Below are 24,523 nucleotides of genomic sequence, written 5' to 3'. Positions count from 1 at the left end.
ATTTGATATATCATACAAATAACCTTATACAGTTTCCATTTTCTTGCTCAGCACCAGCTCCCCAAAAGCTGTTCCAGTTCAGCTCTTACAGCTCCGACGCACTGCTAGCTCTGCTCTGGGGCAGATGACCAACACTCTGCAGGACTGGGGGAGGAGAGCAAGATTGAAGCAATGTGGCAATTTTAAGGAAGGGATTTGCACCATGTTAGAAGTCCCTCCTCCTCCCCGCTCTTTTCCAGCGCTCTCTCAGTATGGAAAATCAGCTTTGTCTTAAAGTAGACAATGCAAACAGAGCATCCTCCCGCACACTACAGGGTATCTTGCACTCTAGTGTGAAATGCTGAAAAGTTATTCATCTCATGACTGGGAAGTGAACATACAGCAAGAGAGAACTGTCAGAAAAGCAGACGGCACAACTGTAACACACAGAGGAAGAATATTTCCCCAAAACTAGAAACTATATTTCTCTAAACACACTGCCTTGGGATAAAGAATGTGCTATCAATATCCTAGAAACAAATCTGAAGACTTCGCTTCAGGTGACATGATAAAATGATAGATTGGATCAGTCAACAGGCCCGTTTGTTCTGCATCCCGTCTTCCTCAGAAGCCAGTAACGGCTGCTTCAGAAAAGGGTGCCAGAAAGTCTACATTATGGAATAATGTTTTCTCAAGTGAAGTTTCTTCCTCATCATTCCCAAACTTAGCTTCTACCCTGAAGCATAAACTTCTCATATGCCTTTTAAAACGCTTACAATCAACTGCACAGTAGAGTGATAACTCTCCAACAGAAGAAGAGGAAGGAAGAGTGAAAAAAAACACCCAAATACCAAAAAGACATATACTCATTTGAATTCCTTCAAGAACTATCTGTGCCTGGCTTGTTTAAGTCCCGCTCAAGTCCCTACTACTGCAGTTCTGGTTATTTGTGTCATACCATGAATGCCTTTCTCATTAGCAAGTTTTCAAAATCCTACTGTAAATATTACTGACCTGAAAGTATTTCTTGGATGCAGAAGACCCTGCCTGTCCAGCCACTCTCCCTTTCTCCCCGGCAATCGCTTAACGTAGCTTTAATAGGCCAAAGCAGTAGAGAGGAGAAGCAGTCCATGTAGATTAAAAATGATATTTCTTCAGAACACTCCCGTTAACTTGCTCTCACGTAGCATGTCTCTGGGAAGCCCTGTGACAGCAGACAAACAAGTGGCAACACCAGAAGATTAGCAGAGGAGTTAACTAAAAAAAGAGATGCTTTCCCAGAACAATAATCCAGCCTGGCTCCAGAGCTGAGAAAACAGTGCTGTGTGAATGACTGACATGAACTCAAATAACAGCCCCAGAAGTCTTACGACCAGCTGTAACAGCAGGCTCAAGGTTGCATCTGGGGATGCTGCTCGTGAGAGCAACAAGAGAGCAGCGTCCTCGTCGGGAACAAGGGCACAGACTGCATCCCCTCTTGAGCTTCCCCTCAAACGCCCTCAGCAAACTCTGAAATGACCTGGTTTACTGTAAAGGTTTCACTCTCAATGCCTTTGATGTTTCAATGCCATCTACCTTCACTTAGAAACAGTATTCAAAATTTTCATCTCTGGAATTCTGGAATACACAGATACTACAAGTTTCTGGGTTTGGCCAATCATTCACATCTGGCAAGAGCATTTCCTTTCTGAAACTCAAGCTTACAAGGAGCTTTCCAAATGAATATAGGAAAACAACAGCTTATTTAAACATTCTATTTCAAATACTACCCAAAAGCTTTTTTTTTTAATTGAAATACAACATTGACTTTGAAAACACATGTAGGGATTCTCCAACATCACTTAATTCAAAATAGATATTGTTATTCAGCTGTCGATCTACTTTTTCTTCTTATTACAGAAACATTAACAGAGTTTTTGTTGTTGTTTATGAGCCCAACAATCATCAGAGAAAGAATTTCTGGAAAAAAAGAGGAGTTTAAGAAACAAGCACCAAGTAGTAATAAGTAAATCAAGAAAGCAATAAATGAAGAAGACAAATACCACTCCCATCTGATGATGAAGACTACACTGGGGAAACCTCTCTCACTGGACTCAGTACGGGCATTAAAGCCTAAAATTTGCCAACATTGCCCAAAAGCTGTGAATGTTTGCCAGAAGTATACTCACAAACTCTGACCAGAGGCACAGCCCCAGGAAACAGTATGGAAGTACTTCTGTCTGCCCCAATTAACCAACAGTAACAGCACAGGAGAAGACCATTGGGATCTTTTCTTCCTAATTTCTTAACAAGCACTAGGAGGCAGTCAATGAAACTGAAAAGCAGCAAGTTGAAGAAAGATAGGAATTATTTTACTTTAAACAAACAGCCCAAGGAACTCATAGCCAAACAGTAATTCAAGCCAGCGTAATTAGCACGATTCAAAAATAGCCACGTATTTAAATAGATAACAAAAATATGCCAGGCTAGAGTAATCAGAGTTAAAAACAGAATTCTGAAAACATATTAACATACCATTCCATGATATCTTCAACAACTCTAAGGCCTGCTCCTTGGACAAGGGCAGGTCTGCCCTCCTCCCCTTCCCAGCCCATTCCACCTTGCTATATCAGTACTAGTATCACAGAATCGTTGCGTTTGGAAGGGATCTCTGGACCAAATAGTCTAACCCCTCTGCTCAAGCAGAGTCAGCTAGAGCAGGCTGCCCAGGACCATGTCTAGTCAAATTTTCAGTATCTCCACGGATGGACACTCCACAACCTCTCCGGGCAACCCACTCCAGTGTTCAACCATCTTCACAGTATTTTCTCATGTTCAGAAGGCATTTCCTGTGTTTCAGTTTGTGCCCATTGCTTCTCATCCTGTCACTGGGCACCACTGAGAAGAGTCTGTCCCTATCCTCTTTATACCCTCCCTTCAGGTATTTATGAACATTGATAAGATCCCCCCTGAACTTTCTCTTCTCCAGGCTGAACAGGCCCAGCTCTCTCCTCTCCTCATATGAGAGATGCTCCAGTCCCTTAATCTTTTGAGCGACCCTTCACTGGAGTCGCTGCAGTAGATCCGTGTCTCCCTTGCACTGGAGAGCCTAGAACTGGACTCAGCACGCCAGACGTTGTCTCAACAGGGCGGAGCAGAGGGAAAGGATTACCTCCCTCAACCTGCTGGCAACGCTCTGCCTAATGCAGCCCAGGATACCATTGACCTTCTTTGCCACAGGAGCACATTGCCGGTTCACAGTCAGCTTTGTTGCCCACCAGGACCCCCAGGTCCTTCCCTGCAAAGCTGCTCTCCAGTTGGCCAGCCCCCAGCCTGCACTAGTGTGTGAGGTTATTCCTCCTCAGGTACCGAAAACTGTGCACTTCCCTTTGTTGAATTTCATGAGGTTCCTCTCCCACCTGTTGCTCCTGCCTGTTGAGGTCCCTCCAAATAGCAGTGCAACTAACCACTCTGTCATCCACTCTTCCCAGTTGTGTATCATCTGCAAACTTTCTGAGAGTGTTCTCTGTCCCATCATCCAGGTCATTAATGACAAGGTTAAACTGTACTGGCCCCAGTATCACCTGCTGGGGGACACCACTAGTGATTGGTCTCCAGCTTGACTTTGTGCCGCTGATCACAACCCTCTGAGCCCAGTAGTTCAGCCAGTTTTCAGTGCACCTCACTGACCACTTAATATGCTACACTTAGACCACGGGTACACAAGATCTGTTCAAACTGCTTTTTAGGGTGACGGATGGAAAGGTTAAAGTTAGTTTCCGGGTCAATAAGAACTCTGAATTCACAAATCAAACTTGACTAGGGAAAATGTTTTCCTAAGTAATCACGTAGCTAGACTAGATTTCCAAAAAACCTTACACCTTAAAAGGTCAGATAGTACTTTCTTGGCTATTGCTGAATGCTGATAAAATGTTGTGGCAGACCTCATCATTTAGTGTTTGCTAGTAGTATGATGCCTTTACTCACTGGAATTTCACAAGAACTCAGACTTCAACATGAGCTTGATGTAGATGATATAGAGACAAATATCTTTTTGTGAGCTTCAATGGGCACAAGCTTGACCTGATCTGATCTCCCACTCTGCACTGCCAGATTTGTCAGCATTGCATTTACGTGTGCATTTTGCACCAAACACACATACAGTACAGCTTCATATTTATGAATTACGTTCCAGCAACCCAGCTCTTTAGAGCTAAGAAGCAAGTCCTCCTGCCGCTGACTGAGAAAGACACCCAGAGCACAGCAGTACAAAGGGAGGGTTATGTCCTCAAATATATAAAGACAAGGGGAAAAATAGCAAGGGCATAACTACTAGGAATAAGGCTTTGCAGTGACTGCACTTTCTCAGGTGAGGCAGATTTAAGTGCTCAAAGATGAAAATTTGCTGGGCTAATCATGCAGATGTGGCATGGTAAGCAGATCAACTTTCTTTTCCTTGAAATTACAAAAGAAAATGTCCTTTTAAGCAAGGTGAACACATTAGTGTAATATGGTTTACTTGGGTAACTCAGAATTTTTTTCCTCAAAATATTTGCTTTATGAATGTTCTTTTCAAGTACAATCACTGCAATAAGCACAGCCACCTAGTTAGACTACAGTGTTTTTAAAACAACTGCTTCCTTTAAGAGTGACTTGATCTAATTTTCTTCTCATCCTGCGTTAAGTATCTCTGACATCAAGCATTACCATACCAGGCGCTGGAAGAGGCAGAACTGGAACAAATGCAAGTTCCCCCATGGCTACTGTCTGTCACTGCCTGCTTCTATATAAACAAGGACATCCAGCTTGAGTAGTGCAGGGTAGCCTCGCTGCTGCTTATCCTCCTTCGGGAGCAGCTGAGCCACTCAGGGACAGCTGAGAAGTTAACATAACAGATGACTACAAAAAAACACACACACCCCTATCCCATAGTGACTGACTCCTTAGCTGAACTCCCAAGTAAAGAAAGTACATCTACAAAAGGCAGAGATCTACCCTGAGCAGCCGAAATAGCAGTAATTGCTTTCCACCACATGGTGGAGATAGAGCAGGTCATTTATTTAACTCCTGAAGAGGCAATTACATTGCTATGCCTCCACCATGACACCAGCTCTAGTTTACTGTTCGAGATTTTTTTTCTTTATCAGTTCGAGTTACTATATTTTCAACATTATGATTTTTACTCAAAATTCAACTACAGGAATATTTTTATTTCCCCCTCCCTGTCTGAATGAAACAAAATACCCTTTAAGCAAGAGTGAAACTGAATTCACTGCTAGAGGAGGGGGTGAGGGAAAGAGAGAGAATAGGGCCAAAATTCTCGGGCCTGCTGGGTGTTCCAAGAAGGATACGCTATGAAAGATGAATACACAGTCCCTCCTTTAAAAGAGAAAGTGACCCTCCCTCACAGGTCACAGTTCTTCCTAAAATCCTTCCCAACCATCATTCCAACATTTCTAGAACAGGCTACGGTGAGTTCACCCTGGTTTGCAAGAGAATGATTAGAGTCATTTTTTAAAAAATTAGTAGCCAGTGCCTAACAGTGTGGAGTTGCAGGAAGAATTCCTGCTCAATGAAGTACGGACTCAGCTTTGGCATGGATAACAGAGCCTGGAGCACAATTTTTTGAAAAAAACATCTTTTGCTGTATTTACAGTCTGAACTTTATACTGAAGAGTAACCTGACCCTTTGCAATGCAGGCCCCAGTATGATAAAATATATACATAATTTCTTTTTCAAAAGAACATATGATACTGACTCTGTAGGCAGTCAAAATTCTAGGTTTCCCTGTCTATTCATTTCATGTTTTAAGGAGATGAGTTTTAACAATGTGAAAAGAAAGTACACGATCCCAGTCCAGGAAGTTCAAGTACTATTTAATATACTAGATGTAGAATTTTGGTAGTAGTCAACATACATACCTTTCATTTTCTGCATGTCAGGACTGGTTTTAGATAAGCTGACTAGGATAAACAGATTATTTAAAAAGAGCGAATACCAGACTGGCAGATAACCCAACTTCCATGCTCACCTTGTGTCTTTGAAACTGTTGCACAAAGAACCTTTCAAACCAGCAAGCAGTACAACCCAGGACTTTTTAAGGGTCCTGGAAAGCTCCCCATGAGCTGCGAGCACTGCACTGAGCCCTGCAGTTCTTTCAGACTGCCCGGTCTGACCAACACAGACTTGCTCACAGGCCTTCCTGTACTGGGGAGGCTGAAGCTCTAACACTGAGCAAACTCCATCACCGGCTGGCCTGGTTAAGGCACTGTGCAATCAGCTATACCCATTTTCCACATACTGGGCCTGCTAAGGAATTAGTAAGGTATCACATGTTGCTTTGGGGCAACAGGTACTAAATTACTTTTGATCTCTGGTAGCAACAACACATTAGCCAGTTGCTATATAAGGAGTTTTCTACTTCCCATGCAGGAATAGGGGGATTATGATCCTCTTGATCAGGAATTCCTCTATGCCCTGTATCTTCCCAGAGCTCTAATAATGCATGATTTCTTCAAACTTTTCAAAGGCATTAAACTGAACATAAAATGAGGCCAACATTATTTAGAATAAGGTAAGAGGAGCAGCTTATCACAAACTTATTACAGAAGAGCTACCATTTGTGCAAAAGCTTTCATAAAGAGAGCAATCAGCTCAAGCTTCTCTGCTCACAGAAGGAATCTGACCATAGGAAGGAAAAAAAAAATGCAAATCCAAAACACCCTAACTTAATCCAGGCCTTTTGACCCAATACAAAACTTCCAGGAATCATTTGCTGCACGGGCCAATTGGGTATGGACATGAAGCATCAGAGAACAGGATGAAAACATAGAACTGATGACATAAACCTCTGCTGAGAAAGTCATTTGTTTTGACAAGGAAGCACCAGATTGAAGCCATGATGCAGTCCTAGGCACACAGGGGACATAACCAAGCGTGCAGCAGCAACTGCTTCTGTGACACTAGTGGCTGTGGAAAGCAAACAGCAGGCAAAAGAATGTGAAATGTAAGAGCTGGTATTATTAATAAACATTATAATAATCTTAGTTATGGAGAAATATCTATATCTGTTAATTTCTATATATAATTTCTAAGCATGTAAGATGAAATACCTCTAGGCAAAGGACTTATGAACATGCCTTTGACAAAAGAGCAAAGCAAAACAAAATCCACCAACAACTATTTGTCAGCTATGAAAGTCCTTCAAAAAGGGGAGCTGTTCTTCAGTGTAAGGCTAAATGCACGAATGGCACAGTCAGTGCAATACCATAGGCTTTAATGGTGCTACTCCAGACTTAATTTGGTATAATGAAGCCTCAGGGGACAATTCTAACTTCTCACAGACAACTACACAGCGTTTCTCAAGCTGTGTGCACACATGTACTTCAGTGTGGAATGAGATGCTTGTTTAACTGCATCTATTTTGCCTGCTCTGAGTATTTTGTGTCTGATTCAAAAAGATTTTAGGATAACATACAGTCTTGCTGCCATTATGAAAGAAAGCTAAAACAATCACATAAACCTAATTTCCCTATTTAGCAATACAACTGCACTTCAGAGAGTTTATTTGAAACACTAGTAAATGCATCTGTTACAAAACCATTGGCAAAGGAGGCACATTAAAAGTTCAGACAAGGAGAAAAAATACGGCTTTAGTTTAGAACCCATTCTAGTCACACGTCTTCTCAAGGCATGATTCTTCCCACAAAATATCATATAACTCAGTTTCTGTTAACCCTAAGCAACAAGACACAGTCTATAACAGGGACAAGAAGAAAGTAGAAACAAGTTCTAACAAGTTCAGTCACAGGATCCAGTAAATAGTTTTCAAGCTGCTGTAAGAAAAGATGGGACAGAAGACTCCTATGTATTAGTCAGCAGAGGGTGAGGACATGCAGAATTCAAACAGCAGCAGTGTTTAATGGCTAGGATACAAGCAGGAATTCAGGGTTTTAATGCTACCAATACCGTGGCCTTCTCAACAACACCCTGCATCTCCATGTACCTTTCTGTCTTCTATGCCTGCTTAGGACTAAAAGCTCTGTGGGACACACTGTGACTTCTTTGTAAGCACCTTCCATGGTTGGGACCTCTGTGCTGTGATAGGATGACCCTGAGTACTTTTGCTGCTGGTCAGAATCCGACCCCAAATCTTTTCTGGGTTCTGCAGTAAATGAGCTTTACATTCTGAATGCGCATGCACACGTGCCTCCACCACCAACAGATTCTTCAGTATGTACGTTTTTCCAAAGACTTCTCTCACCTTTATTCTAAAAGAAAAAAAAACACCCAAAAGCTAGCATATGTTGTATTAATGTAAAACCCCTAGAGGGCAACTAAGCTTCAATTTCAACCTGCATAAATATTCAGCCCCTTAACTAGTTTACAGATTATGTAAACTATTTCCTTCAACCTTGTTTTTTTCCTCCTCATTTAAAAGAAATGAAAGCTTTTCATTCTCAGATCACATTACTGCTGCCTATTTAGTGTAGGTTAATCACCACTGCCCAACCAGAGACTGAGTTCTCAAGCCAACAAAGCTCAAATGTGTGCAAAAGAGAAAAACAAAAGAAAACACACGCAAGGGCCTCATTTAAACAAAGAAAGAAAACAAGCATTTGAAAGTCTGAACTCACTGCCTTTGCATTAAAGACCTTTAATAATAAATCTTATTTATTATTCAGCTTAGTATTAATTTATTGCATGGCATCTGTTTTCTTGTGCAGCAGACTGGTTGCAAGTCTTAGATTTATGAATTCCAGCTTACAGTGTTGGGACTATTTGCCTGGTCTCCCTTGCATACTATGTTCCTCAGCCTTATATCTCAAGTATTTTAGAATATAAAGGAAAAAAAGTGATGAAACATGAAATAAGATGTCAAATTATTCTAGTTCCAGTAAATAGTTTAATTTGTTCTTCAGTCTGCAATTGCAGTCTAGGCCTGGTGCTAGACGTGAAAGAAAAAAAAAAAAAAGATTGGAAATTAATTGGGACCATAACAGTCAAAAACATCAGTTCCAGGCATTCTCCCCAAATTTTAGTGATGAATAACTCCTGGGTCCAGTTCAGCTTTGTTTGTCATGAAGCAACAAGCCAACTGCCTCAACCCCCTTTTTCATCAAATCCTGGTGTGAGATGGAAGGCCGTTATTATCCTGCCACACCTGCATGAGACCTGCAGACATCTTCATCTTGTTAGAAGAGACACTAGCAAACCAACAGGACTCCCACACAATGTGGAAGCAACCTGAAATACGCCAAAGGAATTCTGAGCAAGTGATCACAAAACTCAAGGGCATCTATGTGGCTGCTGTAGGAGATCAAACACCATTAAAAAAAGCGGCAACAGAATCAACCTCGCTTTGCACAAAGCAATGCAACGCCTATGTATTCAGAAACTATTACAGTTGTCCTTCATATATGGTATAATTCCCATTTACACTTGGGAACTGAGACAGAAAATGACTACTGTCAAGAGTTAATTTAACCTTATTTTAAGCAGCTAAAACTTGCATCTCTCATCTAAGGAAGTTGCCTTGACAAGCGAGAGAGAGAGCAAGGTAGTTTCAGAATGTAATTAGTCTCACCTAAGAGAGTTAAACAGGATGACTGGTTTAGACTGGACATTTCTTTCAGAAAGCTAGACCTGGGATAAGCGCATCCCATCCTGAATGACTTACCAAAACACACAAAGGAGTTCTGTAACAAGGAGCTGGCACAAGTCTCCAAGGCTACTGCTCTACTCACAAGGACTCTCTTCTCTCTGAAGACCGCAGAAAACTGAAGCTGCTCCTGCCCCCACTGGAGTTTTGAAAGAGTGCAGAAGGGAGAAGAGGGATAAAAGCTATTTCTTTTTCAAATTCACCACTTCTGATTGCTTTAGATTTAACAGACTTTAAGAGATCATTAGCTCCTAGAGACTCAAACACTAGAGAACTGGGTGGCTCTGGGGAACTGTTACTACAAAACCTGCCCAAGTAATAAGTCACTGTGCAATCAGTTAGGAAATGGACACACAAAACTGGTTGATACAATATCTTTTCATATAGATGCCCATAGCACATATGGTAGAACCTAAATTTTAGCATACCAACCTTGTAATTAAACTTCAAGACATTTGACAAGTCACTAAAATACATCTGAAACTAGGGAATTCCACCAGTTTCACATACAGCAATTAATAGTCACATTACATTTTACTATTTAATTGAAATGCATCTAGGGTAACCTGAAATATCTTACTGTAAATACTAAATTACCTTTAACTACTTTTAACACATTTGTAGGCATTTTTTCCCCCTCGCTCTCTTTACTAGGGAGGCCGAGTTATTTTTTGGACAAATCAGGCCCTCATTGCAACTCACACACTAGCACAGCGGGGATGAGCCAGGTCTTGAATGAACCGCGCTGCAGTGAGACTGTCTTGTACGTGTTGGAGTGAAAAGGTGTTTGTGGAACTACGAGTCTAGGTAAGACCGTGAGATCAGAATGAGGTGGCACTAATAGACTGGCCAAGGAAAAGTTGCCTCTAAGTGTACAAAGCCAGCTAGTCATCATTTAGAACGGAACTCCGTTCTATATGATGAAAATTGCTGGATTTGCATGACTAGAGACAATAATATATTTTTGCACTTAAACATTCTACTTTGAAATCTTACTTTTCATTAGCAGTAATGAGACACTAAATAAACTCAGGTACTTACTATCAATACTTATGTATTCAAATACGCACATAGTGCTACAGAATAGAATGGAACTGACATACCTAATGTTAAGATCTACCTTAAGTCCGTATTGAGCCAAAAAAAAAAAAAAAAAAGAATTTAATCACATGCCACGTTCCTGAATTGGAAACAGAAAGGAGCAGAAGAGAAGATGAGAACAGAATTATTAATATGATTTACTAGTCTGTTGAGAGAATGCACCTAAAAGAAAGGCACCAACTCTGCAGATATCCTCCTACAGGAGTGCAAGAATTCTATGTTGATTTGTAATCGTCTCTGCCCAACGATGAATGCTTCTCAAAAGTTTATGCACAGTTGCTAACTAGTGTTACATGAACTTGGCAGCAGAGTGAAGAGGATAGATTTCCAAAACAAACAAAAACACCTAACTCTAATATTCTATTTTTAAAATTGTGAATTTTCATAGCTACTGAACAGCTGAAGCATATCAAAATGAACTTACATAATAGCCTTTGCTGAAGCAGGAGGATTCTTCTCCATACCTTTCCCTCCAACACTCAAATGACTCAAAGCTTTCTCAAGCTGTTCTAAACATCTAAAATAAAAAATTCCAGCACATATACATGTAGATGCTCTTTATTTTCTGACAAGTTACATCACAAGTAGTTTCCAGAAGTACAAGATAAGGACACTTTCATGACAAAGCTCCCCAAGGAGGCAGCTGGAGAGCCATTAGTATTGTTATTCAATAATAACGAAGCATCATTAGATGTAGTTAATAAAAAAAAAAAAATTTAAAGCTCGGATATTGGCTAAAGTCATTACAGACACCACAGAAACTCCGAGTTCTATTTTTCTGCTCTTATTTAAGACATTAACAATTAAATCTCTGGTTATATATCTCAAAACAGTATATATTCTCTTCTAGTCTTCTTTTTCATATTCTACAGAAAACAGTAGTAAGTTTCTGTTCATTAACTAGATACATGCCCAAGCCTACACTAAGATAATAATACAGAACAATGCCTTAAAATAATATAAGGATATATAGCAGTATTATATCCTGGAAGATATTTCTCCTGAACTTCCTTGCAGGTAGAAGGAATATGCCTATCTGACTCCATTACAGTCTAGCTGCCTGCCCTGCTGTACTGGGTCTCACTCAGCATGCCATACTTCCTCCATCACGTTGCCCTTCACTTTCAGATATCTTCCTCATCGAGTTGTTCGGCAATCTGGAAGAAATAAAAGGGACATTTCCTGTACTCTCCTAAAAAAGTATAACAGGACTGGAGCTTTGTGCAAGCCGCACTGTGCGGGGTACGAAATAGGATGGCAAAGAAGCCAAGCACAATCTTGTCCAGGTTATTATTCTATAACCTTACCCAGGATGCGTGTTCTGTATGAATTAAAGCTTGGGCAAAACCTCTTAACACCTGTTCCTTCTGTATTTAAGAGCTCAATCTCTTCAGCAATGTTGGAAACAGACTATGCTTTTGCTGCACTTCTTAAGCAATGAACAGAAGGCACACTGTAAGGAGAGTTTATATACACTAAGACAACTGATTAAAAAAAATAACAACCTAGAAACACAAAGCAAAGAAACAAGAGGAGGAAATCAGGACAGATGAGGAATGACAAAGATTATTTACACTGGAAGAAATAAAGAGTACTTTTCATCATTGGCTTTCTGAATTACTTTGACTGGGCTGTCAGATTCACTATAGAAATCAGCACCTCAAAGGCAGAAAAAACGTAATGGGCAACAAAGTATAATATGTGAAGTAGCAGACAGTAGTCACTCTCCTGTAGTAGATATAATTTTTTTTCAACCCGAGAGCACCAGTTCTCCGTGTAAATTTAAGTGGCATTTGTATCTAGTTAAATTAGAGTAGTTTTTGGGGGTGTTTGTTTTAAATCTGTATTCCTGAAACAATTCTTGAAACAACTTTGAAACTTCCTACAACTTCCTTAAACAATCTCAGAGACTCAGCAGTTTTCCAGGATGATTTCTGAATAAGCCTTTCTCCTTTTTCACATAAACAGATTGTCCTGTTTCTTCTGTTCAAAGTGCCACTTTGTTCAGATCACTACCACTAATCTGCCTAATGTTTGGAAGTCTTCAGGAGTATTTCAGTATTTTACTAGCAGGCTGTTTTTTCTAAGAAACGCTCACTTTTACTTCATATAAAACACTGTTGAACTCTTTCGATAAACACAGAAGAGCAGTAAAAATATCGCTCTTTCAACTGCAAATTTCAAAAGGTATGCCTTGGTACTGATGAATTCCTGTAAATCACGAGCAGGATATAACACAAGGCACAGAAAACCTTCCTCTTAAAATACATTACAGAGCATTTAAAGCTACTTAATTGTGAAATCCAAACAGCAAGCAGGTACTCAGTTGGTACAGGCAATGTCACACCAGAAGTCTATACTGTGCAGGATTTTGAAGGAGTCATTCTGAGTGTGCTATCCCTGAATGTTTTGAATGACAGCATTCAGTTGGCAGATAAGATAGAAAGGGTTGGAAGTACATTGGAGGACAGCAAGAACATTCAACAGGTTCTTGATACACTGAAGATTCAATATGGAAAAAAACACTAATTCATTAAGGACAAAAATCAAAGTTCTGTGCTGGATATACAGAGAAAGATGTGTCTGTGTGCGTGCATATGTGTGTGTGTGTCTATGTTATGCAGATACACATACACACTTTCCTTCCTTTCATAGGAATAATCAATAGCACAAACATACAATGGGCAGAAGTAGGCATAAAGGAAAGGAATAAATCTTTCCATTGCAGGCATTGACAATATAAAGTACTTGATATACAGTGAGGAAATGTTAATTTAGACATTACAAAAAAACTTCAAAAACCAAAAAACATTTTTACTCTTCAAAAAATAACAGCACTGAAAGAGCCTGTCTATAAAAGCCGCAACATTAATCAGGCTACGGGACAATTACAGGTATACTAGATAAGGCCTCAGGGGAAGATGATGGCCCAAGTGATATCTCAAAGTCCTTTGCTGGCCTGCATTTCTATTACTCTTGATACACGTGCCTATGTGAAACCAATGCAGGGCAAAAGGGGCAGTTTTCTAGAGCACTCAGGCTTGACAGTCTCTTCAATTGAAGCTAATGCTATAAAGCACAGTTAGACCAGGCTAGATTGCAAGTAGGGACTGTGCTTTCAACTCTCTTTACGTGCTATATGCAGTCCATCTACTTCCCATATTTTAACTGTAACATTACTAAAATTCTTTAAACAATAGTATTCAAAAATCCTTTTTGCAAAACAAGCAGTGTCTCCATAAGAGGACTTTTCAAAGGTTAAATGAACCATCTACTGCAACAGGTGAGATTACGCCTCAAGCCACATCTTTGCACTGCTTTCTGATTAACTTCAGGAACATCCAATTACGGCAAAGCATATAAGATATTTCTGCCACCAAGAAATGAAGCAAGACCTGAATAAAGCCTAGTATACAAGTATAATGATGAATTTACACACATAAATAGCCTGTGTGATGTTCTATTTAGAAAAGGACTACTTATATGCTTATCTACAAGCTCAGATATGTTATTGATCTGGAGGCTCAGAGGCAGCTTGCTTAAAATAAGTTACTTTATGTTGAAGGAGAAAAGAGAAGAATGACTAGATATTTCCTTGAGAGATTCTGGATCACAGAGTGGAAGAAAGCTATAAAAGCGTATGACATTTTATTTGATAAAAAGTATACAAGGAAATTCTGAGCTTGATTATTAAGAGCGGGAAAAGGGCATTTCAGCCTGAAATAAGCCTTTTTTTAAAACTCAGTTTAGGAAAAATATAAGAAGGCAGGTCTCTTTTTATCATAACCAACGTCAAAAAATCTTGCAATTATTTCAACTCCTTCCCAATACAGCTGATACTGAGAGAAGAAACTGTTCACCCCATCCAAAAGGAAATTCTCAGGAGCTGGTCTATCATCAAAATCCCTACTTTAAGCTCCTGTTCTAACTTATTAGCCCATCAGAACGATTACCTTTCATCCCTTACCTGACTTCTCAAAACCTTTACTAGTATTCCTCTCAAATACACCTAATACACAGCAGCTAAGTTGTATTTCTTGCTCCCTGCTCAGTAAACTGCAGACTCATCCATACCTCCAGTGTTCTGTACAGCTCTAGTATTCCTTGTCCATCCCCTTTCATATCCTCTGATTAGCTCTGCAACAATTCATTCCTCATACAAAACACTTCTCACCTTCCGTCACACACTTACACTTTGTGTAAAGGCATTTATCCTGATCTTAGGCAGTACGTTTCAGGCATCCTTTTCTGCAAGATTCCTTTCTCTTTACTTCTGAGGGTGATAAACTGTCAAAAATAAAATCCAGAGATATAACAACAGAGCGCAAGTGTTTTATGACCCTTCATTATCGTAACCTTTATTTTTCTCTCAATCAGACCTCTTGTACACTCTTTAGAGCACAGATCTCCCTTTCTATTTTAATTTTCACGGCTTAAGGGGATAGGATGAGCAGTTTTCTTTGGCAAATACACTTGTCAACTTCATGGGTTTTCTAGTGAACAAGAGTGACAGACAGAATTGTTGCCCTGTTGCCTTACCCTGAATATCATATATGCTTTATGAGGTCAAAACATTGCTTTTAGGCTATCTGAAAGCTCACTACTTATTGGTTTGTAGTTCTGAATACCTAGTAGATGCTTTTTGACCAAAGGTAAGTTCTATTTTTCACTGCTGAACTTAATCATATCTACACAAGACATTGACGTCTACAGTTGAAAAATAACCTATTTTCTGTGTGAAATGTAACCCCAGGGTAATGTTCATAATTCATATACTATATAAATATTCATACATATGCATATGCAATACGGTCTGACCTCTTAAAGCATTAGTTTTATTTACACAAACTAACTGTATTACTGTTGAATGCAGTATCCAGGAGGGAATTATAATCCAAAACTACTAAGCAACTACTTAATACATCATTAAGGACATGCAGGTAAAATAACAGTTACTCTAAGTTATACGTTGTATTCCCACTAACAACACATTGCTATGTGCAACTATTTCTAATATTCTGATACACAAGCTACAATGTTAAACTCTACAGAACACCAAGGATACCCTCACTTGCTGACAAGAATGACTGGCACAGAGGTCAAAAGGTGTCTCTGGGAAAGAAAAATACGAGAATCAACAAATACTGTATATTATTTCTAAGAAAAGATACAAATCTCATCTTGAGAAGAGGCTACAACAATGTCACACTATCCTCCCTTTTACTGGGAGGAGTCAGATGACAAAGAACACAGACTGCTGCCCTACAAACACTCACCTCACTGACAGACAGCAAAAGCACTTCCCTAAAGATTGATTTAAATACCATTAAAAAGCTTATGATCAGTGGCTACCTCGACACATCTGCATTTCTCTGTCTTCCCAGCTTGTACCAAATGAACCTCACCAGGACCCTACAACATGGAACCAGCAATTCAACCTGGCAGTACAGAGTTTACCGAAGGAGAACCGGAAATAATTTGAGAGTAAATAAACAGCAATCTTAGCCTCAAAGAGCTAAATATCAGACACAACTTAAAACAGATATTCAACTCCTTGAAAGTCAGAGGATATACGTTGACGCTAGAGGGCTTCCTGAAAGGAACGAGCTTGAAAAAAGGATGTCAAAGAAGAAACCTTGATACTTTTCTCAGGCACAGAAGCAGCATAAAGAGAGAAGCAACGATCCAGATTTGATGGAGAGTGTGTGAGGGGGGTAGCGATATGACTAAAGTGTGGATACAACTGATGAAGAGGACTTGGATCCTAAGTCCAAGTTCAACACTTCCAATCGTCCAAGAAATGGTACAAAAGAACAGAGACAGATTTTCTCCCTTCTTTCAACAAATGAAAGTACTTCCATTCTGCATGTTAAAACACTATCAATCCAAGGTCTGAAAGAATAATTTTCCCCCTTAAAATGGATCACCAACACCGCTATATAATACTTGTATATCATCACAAAAGCTGCAAAAGAAGCTATCCCATTGTTCAATCTTCAGCAGTTAGCTTGGTCCACGTTCTTGTCATGGATATTACTGCCCATGTACTACAATGATTTAGAAATATGTAGGCATCCTCTATTTAAACCAATATTTGTTAACATTCTATAATTACTCCATGCTATGTTAACATATTTATGCTGGATGAAGAAAAGAATTTGAGATTCAGGTTCCTAACTGGAAATCAATATAATCTCTAACTTGAAAACTAAATTGAAAGACTAGATAGAACATAGATAACCTATTAAGACTGTCATCTATGAGCTCTGAACTACCAATATCATATTTTAAGATCTATACAGGTAGGAGAATCAAAATTAAGATCGTGCTTGCAGGATATGGCAACCTGGCTGAAATTGATATTCATTAGAGTACTCTTTGCATGAATAGGAGCATTTGGACTCTGTGGTCTTTATCAGAGCCCCAGCTGGTAATGGTTGAAGGTTAATGCCTTACCCCATTCTGTTCAATTTTCTGTCCTAATTAGCCCTCCAAATCTATAGCTGTGAGCACCAAGTGTCTGTGCTCAAAAGAAACTAATTAATGCTAGCAAATTAGATCAAGTCCAAAGATCCAACAGCCAAACTCTTAAATGTTCCTTGTTAATAGGAAGTGTAGCTGTCAATAACTGCTGTTGGTGGCTATAATGAGGCCTCTTTCTTTCACTGAAAGTGATTTCATTTCTCTTTGTCCTTGTAAAAGCTGTTCCATTCCCTGCCCCCCCACCAAAAAAAACACACAACTAAGTTGCAGTGGCAAACCTAGCAGCCTGACCCATTTCTTGTGATCAGCTGGGTTGAAATGACATGAAGGAAAAAAAAAAATATATATATATATACACATATATATATCTCGAATAGGATAAATTCCCTCCCCAAACATTTTATTGAAAGTCCTAACACTAGTTCAGATACTTAAACTTCCATCAGCAAGCACATAATATGGTCTTATATTTCTTTTTTTATAAAATCCCCTAAATAGCTTACAGTAGTTAATGCTGGAAGTATCATTAAAAAAAAGACCACAAGATCTAGATCTCATTTCTTCAAACTGTAATTTACATATAGCTGTTCTCTCTACCCAGTTTGTTGGAGCAAAGCTCAATATACCATAATCCCTCTAGAGACTGTATCAATTCACAGTTAAATGTGATGAGAGTAAATGTTCATTGGAAGCATATAGACATGAACCATTTTTCCAAAACAAAAGCTACTGCACACAAAAACATCATATAAAAGTGCATCTCACCCCCAGAAACACTAACCAAGGAAAAATATCTAGTAATTTATTACTAGAAAGAGTTACAGCTGTACACTATCAAAACATCTAAAGTAATAATGGACAACTAACTGCACAACATGAACAACAGTAATCTCAATAGCTTCTTGTAGGGTTATGGTGCCACACCAAACATGACTGTAAACGTATTTTAAGATTCAGGTAATAAACACAGCAGCAGAAGACAACATTTTATCTCCTTCTCTACCTAAAGTTTTGTTGCTGAAAATCTGAATTTTGAAAATTTGAAATTACAGTCTCAAATTATATTTACCCTCCTCACAAAAATTAAGGTAGTAAGGCAGCATTCTTTTTTCACCCTCATAAAAAAAGCTATGCCAGTCTCAAAATCTATTGATTCCTCCCATGTAATCTCTCAGGCTTTGCATCAAACTGAATGTGTACAAGCCAATTTAAGAGGTTTTTGATTACAGCAGCTTAATAGAAAAAGGAACCAGGAGCTGTTATGTTAACTCCCTGATTTCCACCAGTTATCTTGATCTTTTTGCATGGGTCAATTAGAAGATCATTATATTCCAGTACATTCCTAAAATACACAAATCTAAAAAAGATTGTAAAGACCGCACTTTCTACCATGAGACAAAGCAGGTGAGCAAAATTCAGTTATGAATCATGTTATTTAATTTAAACTTACTTCAAGCAAAAAGATTGATCAAAATTTTTTAAATGTGCGCTGTCACATAACTTTGCACTACTGTTAGTCTTTGCATCTGCCAGTGTCAACCTCAGAACCATGACTGTAGGTATCGAGAGGTTAATTTATCCCAACATGAGGCCAAGTTTTGCATCAATGAACAGAACTTGGCCTCTATTACAAAGGAAGTGAGCAATATTCACTCACAATTGAGTGACATCAAGCTGAAATTTGCTAAGTATTTCACAGATTTCCTTATCTGCATTTCTGATAAGAGAGCATAACAAGTTTCTTGGGGGGGGGAGGGTTGTTTGTTTGTTTGTTTTTTAAGGAAGAAATACCAAAAGCATTCTCGGGTATTTAAACGGGCAGCATCAAATGTAGTTCAATCACAGGAATTACTTTATTTTTATGGGCCTTGATGTGTCAGGTGTAAGGGTCATGGTCTAGAGCAGGTGGCCCCTACGGGGACAGAGGCAATGTTAGTGACAGGACTGTTGAGTAACTGCACATTATTGAAACTCTGGTTGACATTGGCCATGCTCTACTGTAGGGAAGCCTGCAGTAGTGTTGCATCCCATCATTTTCACTAAGTATCAACATGAGCCCTGAGGAGAAGAGGGCTAATGGAGAAACTGGAGGATGGGAGGAGGAGAGCTGCTTTGAAATGTCCTTTTTCAGCCACACTTTCCAAACCCATCTTTTGAAGCACTGCCAAGTATCTTAAGAGTTTTTTCAGCCGTGTGAATCTACAGCTGTTCTAATCATACACTTTGTATGAACAACAGAACCACCAGAACAGTTTGTTCCATGAAAGGTCCTCAACTCATCACAGGTGGAAACATCATTTTTCCTTAGCTTCCCTTTCATACCACAGAAAAAAACCCAACCTGTCTCCTTGGCCAAGCAAATGGATTCCTCCCATGACCATTTTTAAATGAGAAATGACCACATTCTCATCTTCAAAGTCACCAACAGGATCAGGTCTTCAAACATCCAAATTGTTTCCATTACTTCACGGACTTCCTAATAGCAAAACCATACTTATTTGAACGATTTATGCCTTTATTTACCCTGGAAAATATATATAGCTCAGTTATACATTCAGTTAACTGAATCTTGGGAACTTTACAAATGAGTCATAATTACAGATGTCATCTGCATGTCACTCGTACTAGCTTTGAAAGGCCCAAAGCCAGATCATGCATCAGTACTAGACACCAAAACTTTGATGAAACAAAGCTGAGGGCTAACATCCCTTGTCACAGGAGCAAGATTCTTCTCCCAGCAAAAAAGGTACGGGTGTGAGGGGTACCTTTAGGGTGAGGTTGCTTTATAACACCATAAATAAAATGCAAAGTTTCATGACTGTCTCAATGATCTAAGCACCTTCTTTTATGGGATTTCAACTTAGAGGCACTCTGGAGCCAAAATCCACAACCTGTAAAAATTAGCTAGCTATTTCTGGTTTTGCTTTCCAAGTCAAGTAACCGAAATCACACTGAGCTGAGTATACTACACTTACAATTTAAAGTATTATCATTTGAATATTTCTGTTCAGGAGTCTTCTGTACCTAAACCCATCCCAGTTAAAAGTCTAAGAATCATTAACTCTGAACTGCAGAATATGTACTCTTTAGAAACGGAACAAACATTTCTGAATGTATGATCAAGAACCACCAAAGCTCTCTTTTTTTTTTTTAGTGAATGTTCCTAGTTTCAGAGCAGAGCAGAATCATGGAAAGCAAAGGGTGTGGTGACCAGTTGAAACTGCTTAAGTTTTGGTAAGCTAAATATAACTCTTCTAATGAAAAATGCTACCTTCAGGTTCCTGAAATTTGCTATGACTTTACTTTAAGAAATTTATTCAGATTTAAAATTTTGTAACTGGAAATTATGGTCAAAAATTTGAAGAGCTATTTAAAAGGAAAGCACTTTGCTTAAGAAATCATTTCATAAAAGCAATGGGTGAGGTCACAGCACATAACTACTCCTCTTAGCTACTTCACTTGGAAAGTACATATATTTTTGTATGCCAAGAAGGCACTGATACAGGAATATATGAATTTAATATGATTTTGGATCAACGCATGTGCTACTGTCTGTATAAACGCATGGAAAAATTACTGTATGACAATGGTTTCCTCATACTGCTTAAGGAAGAAAACTTTCCTTATCTAATTCTCCTATCGTAGCACACAATTATACACATACACATTTCATAGGTTTTAACACAGGTTTATTTACCTAATGGTCATAGAAAACACATCTGTGATGCAGAAAGCATGTTTGCCCTTTCAACAATATCATTTTTTATAGCAAGTTTCACTAGAAAAGTGAGTGAAAATGTTATACGTGAAATGAATCTGCAACTAAGATGCATTAAATTCTTGATAAACATGCAGCAGTCACTAGAGCAATACTGCAACAATCTGAAAAAGAGGTAAATTTAAATAAATAAAATGAAATATGACCAGGCACAAAATTTCAATGCTTACAAAAAAATTACTGAATACATTTTCACTTCTATTTCTATTTCATCCTTAAGATACTATGGCACCCTAAGACATGAGCGCTGCAATGGGTCACCCATTTAACTATGCGAGGGTAGCAGTATCACCTCTTGAGTTAACAAAACCTTTATTTCTTTTATTATTTATAATCCTTGGGTGGGGGGGTTTCCCCTGGATTCTCCTGTACACATGCTGGACAGCCTGTCACTGCTCGGGTTATTAGCTCTGATCAGCTCACAGCTCTAGGTGGTATAGCTGCAGGCTAAAGCAATGGACTGTATACAGATGGAACCCCGTGCTCATGCAGAGCACTACTGAATGTATACGGGCTCCCCATAGGGACAGATATGAACCCGGTGTGATCAAGTAAATTGTAAAGACCCATACTTGTAGAATAGCTTTGTTTCCTATGCTACCAGTGCATTCACCAAAATTTCCTAAAGACAAAATGAAACAAAGGTATGTTAATAGAGGAGTTGTTCAAACAAAGTCAACATAAACCAGAAAAAAATCTTACACTGAGAGCAAACTAAATGAGTACCTATGCCACTTAGTGTCAACAGCACAATTTCATACATGTGCGCGCGCTCTGTAGCGCACAAACCAAACCTCAGGAGTTTTGATTACTTAATTATACAGCTTATGTTCATAGCTTATAATTGTTTATAGCAGAGCACAGCCTATTTACGCTGATTAACACCCATCCCTGTGTACTAATAAGACAAATTTATACCAGGAATAATTTCACAATGGATTTAAGAGATGATAAATTCTCCTGTTCAAGGCATAGGAAAACAAGCTTAAGTAGTTTTGTGCTTTCCCTCCAATGTAAACTAAAAGGCGCACAAGAAAATTACCAAACTGATGCTACTGTCTCTTTCCTAGCAAGGATATGAATTTGGGTCTTGTTCATCTATCTGATCATAAAAATTGCACTAGAAATATTCAGTTTCCACCTCTAGGCTCCACACAACTTCCACAAACCTCATTTTCCTCAGGATACGCAACTGAACTCTATTCAGGAAAAAAAATTGAAATTATAGTTTTGCCTAATAACACAAATAAAATCGATTCTGATAGCATTTTGCTTTAAAACTTTTGGAGGTAAAAAATTGGAGGAGCTGCAAGGCAACAGTCCGTAACCCACTGTTCAAGAACCTCCAATACTGCTTGTTGCCACAGAAACTTAAGGAGCTGAAATCGAAGTCCTCTTCCCACAAGGAGAAAGTTCAGGAGAAAAAAAAGACCAGAAAAACAAACAAACAAAAAACAACCCCATACAACTTTGGTCTATCCCCAAGGTTACCAAAAGGAAAGAAAACTTTACAAGTAGCTCTTATGTAAAATATTTTTAATTGACATTCCTCTTTCAAGACATCACTTTACCATAATAGCTTTTCTTCATTTTTCCCCAACAGGAATGGAGTTCAATGTAAAAACTGTTCAATTACAAAAATAAACAAAAATCACTACATGTTAAATCCTTCTGGCATGATTCCATTTCCCTTTGGTAGATATTCTCAACTCTTTCCCCAGCCACACACCTCAAAATTCCTATAGCACTGCTCCATTTTGTATTTTGGGGTTAGTGTGAACCCCTAAAAAACAGTTGCTTGAAAATAGGCTGGTCCACTTTAACTAAATTTGACTCCAAAACATTTGTCACTCAAGGGAGAGCCTCACACTTTCTTCTGTGATCTGTTGGGGATCATGAAATCCCATAAAATCAGCCTGAAACACTGAAATTTTCATTGTGACTTTTTAGAGTAGTGGTTCTCCAAGAATTCTGTTTTCTTAGCCTGATTTCTGCAATACTAGTTGTGGATGCCTTATATGTTTGTTTTCTGAAATTATCTATTACTCTTTGAAGATTTTGTTATATAGCTTAGGTATCTCATCTCAGTCAGACTGAGCTAACTCTCCATGTAACTTACTCACAAAAGTTCAATGACCTTTCCCTAACTTTCTGACTTCCTCCTCCTGCAGCACACCTTGATGACAAGTAGCAAGGGCCCTCTATTGAAAGCATGCCACTTGTTATGATGTACATGACATATATTAGGATAATTCTAGGGCTCATTTTCTTCCTCTCACTCTTACATCCCTCATACAGCAACATTCTCAGGTAACCTTGGTGTGTAAGTAGTTCATGCCGGTACTCCAAAAAAGTTCCAAATTCCTTCCAGGAATATATGAACAGTAGAGTACCAGTAGTAAGGGTTGATATTCCATTTTAAAAGACTACTCATCCAGGACCCTTCAAAAGAAAATGAAAAAATGCAAAAGCAGATACATCAACCTATTTCAACTTCTGTCTAACAGGGCCATCATTAAAATATTGGAGGATGGAGAAGGAAGCAGCTAGCAGGAAACATTTAAATAAACTTATTTATAAGGACGGTAGGAGGCCTTTCCTGAAGGCTCGCATGAGGCAATTCCATTTTTATAAGTATACTTACAGGAATATAATTCTCATGTTGCTCTGCCACCACATATTCCAGACAGAGATGTGAGAAGTTTTCCATCAATCATACTAAATTCCACAGCTCTTGACTACAAGTTATGTTGGAAAATAGTCCACATCACAAAGCAGTCAAAGCCAACATGACAGTTTTATATGCTAGTTTCACAGTGAATGGATAAGATGCAGATCATACATATTAATTCTCTGACTACTTGACTTCAAAAAAAAAAAAAAAAAAGGATTACATTCAGAACACAAAAGTGAATACATCTGATCTCCAATGCATATTTGAATCTTACCTTGCACTTTGTCAGAACACAGTTCCTTGGCCCTTTCTCTCATTATTTGTGGAATCAAAACATCTTTTTCTACATGTCTCAGCTTAGCATTCTCTGTAAGAGAGCAAAAAAATATTTTTCTATACATCAAGAAAGTGAATCTACAGAAATAATATAACACTGTTTATAGAAGATATACTATATCTGTCACAAATTAGCAGCAGAACATACCGTGGAAGCTCCACACATGGATCAAAAGGTAGGAAAGTCTAAGATTTAAAATTGCTCAGATACCAATATCAACATTATCCTGAATATTCCTTTTCTGCTCCTCAGTGTGCACAACAAACTAAAAATAATGGGAAAGATTCTGGCAGCATATTCTAATTTCTTTCTTACTAAAATGTGGTCTGGATAAAACCTGCATTGAATTGAGAATTACATTATAGTTCAGGGTACTAATATCATCTTTAAGTACCAACTGTTTTATTCCTTATTCACTGTCACAAAGCTGAGAAACATAACACATATTAGAGCACAACTTGAAACTTTTATTACTATGTGGAACTCTTAAGTACTTAAAACAAACAAACAAACACACCCTAGGCAGCTGC

General features: G+C 38.7%; 1 protein-coding gene and 1 long non-coding RNA gene across 7 annotated transcripts in view; both read right to left on the bottom strand.

The window, feature by feature from the left end:
• The window catches only part of CMC1 (C-X9-C motif containing 1), a 45,997-nt gene that overhangs the window by 10,240 nt on the left and 11,234 nt on the right, over positions 1–24,523 (bottom strand). For all 6 annotated transcript variants that reach the window (XM_068935475.1, XM_068935474.1, XM_068935477.1 and 3 more), the window contains one exon: positions 23,931–24,023. In XM_068935475.1, coding sequence (XP_068791576.1) covers positions 23,931–24,023 — 93 coding nt within the window. The remainder of the gene's footprint in view (positions 1–23,930; positions 24,024–24,523) is intronic.
• LOC138066340 (uncharacterized) lies at positions 8,084–11,285 on the bottom strand. Its single transcript, XR_011139690.1, has 3 exons — positions 11,146–11,285; positions 9,639–9,759; positions 8,084–8,229 (listed from the first exon to the last, which is right to left on the bottom strand). It is a non-coding gene; the product is annotated as an uncharacterized lncRNA (long non-coding RNA).

This window comes from Struthio camelus, chromosome 2 (genome assembly GCF_040807025.1).
Source record: "Struthio camelus isolate bStrCam1 chromosome 2, bStrCam1.hap1, whole genome shotgun sequence".
NCBI classification, from domain to species: domain Eukaryota; kingdom Metazoa; phylum Chordata; class Aves; order Struthioniformes; family Struthionidae; genus Struthio; species Struthio camelus.
The sequence above is the reverse complement of the archived record's forward strand: the minus strand, read 5'-3'. Positions and strand labels throughout refer to the sequence as shown.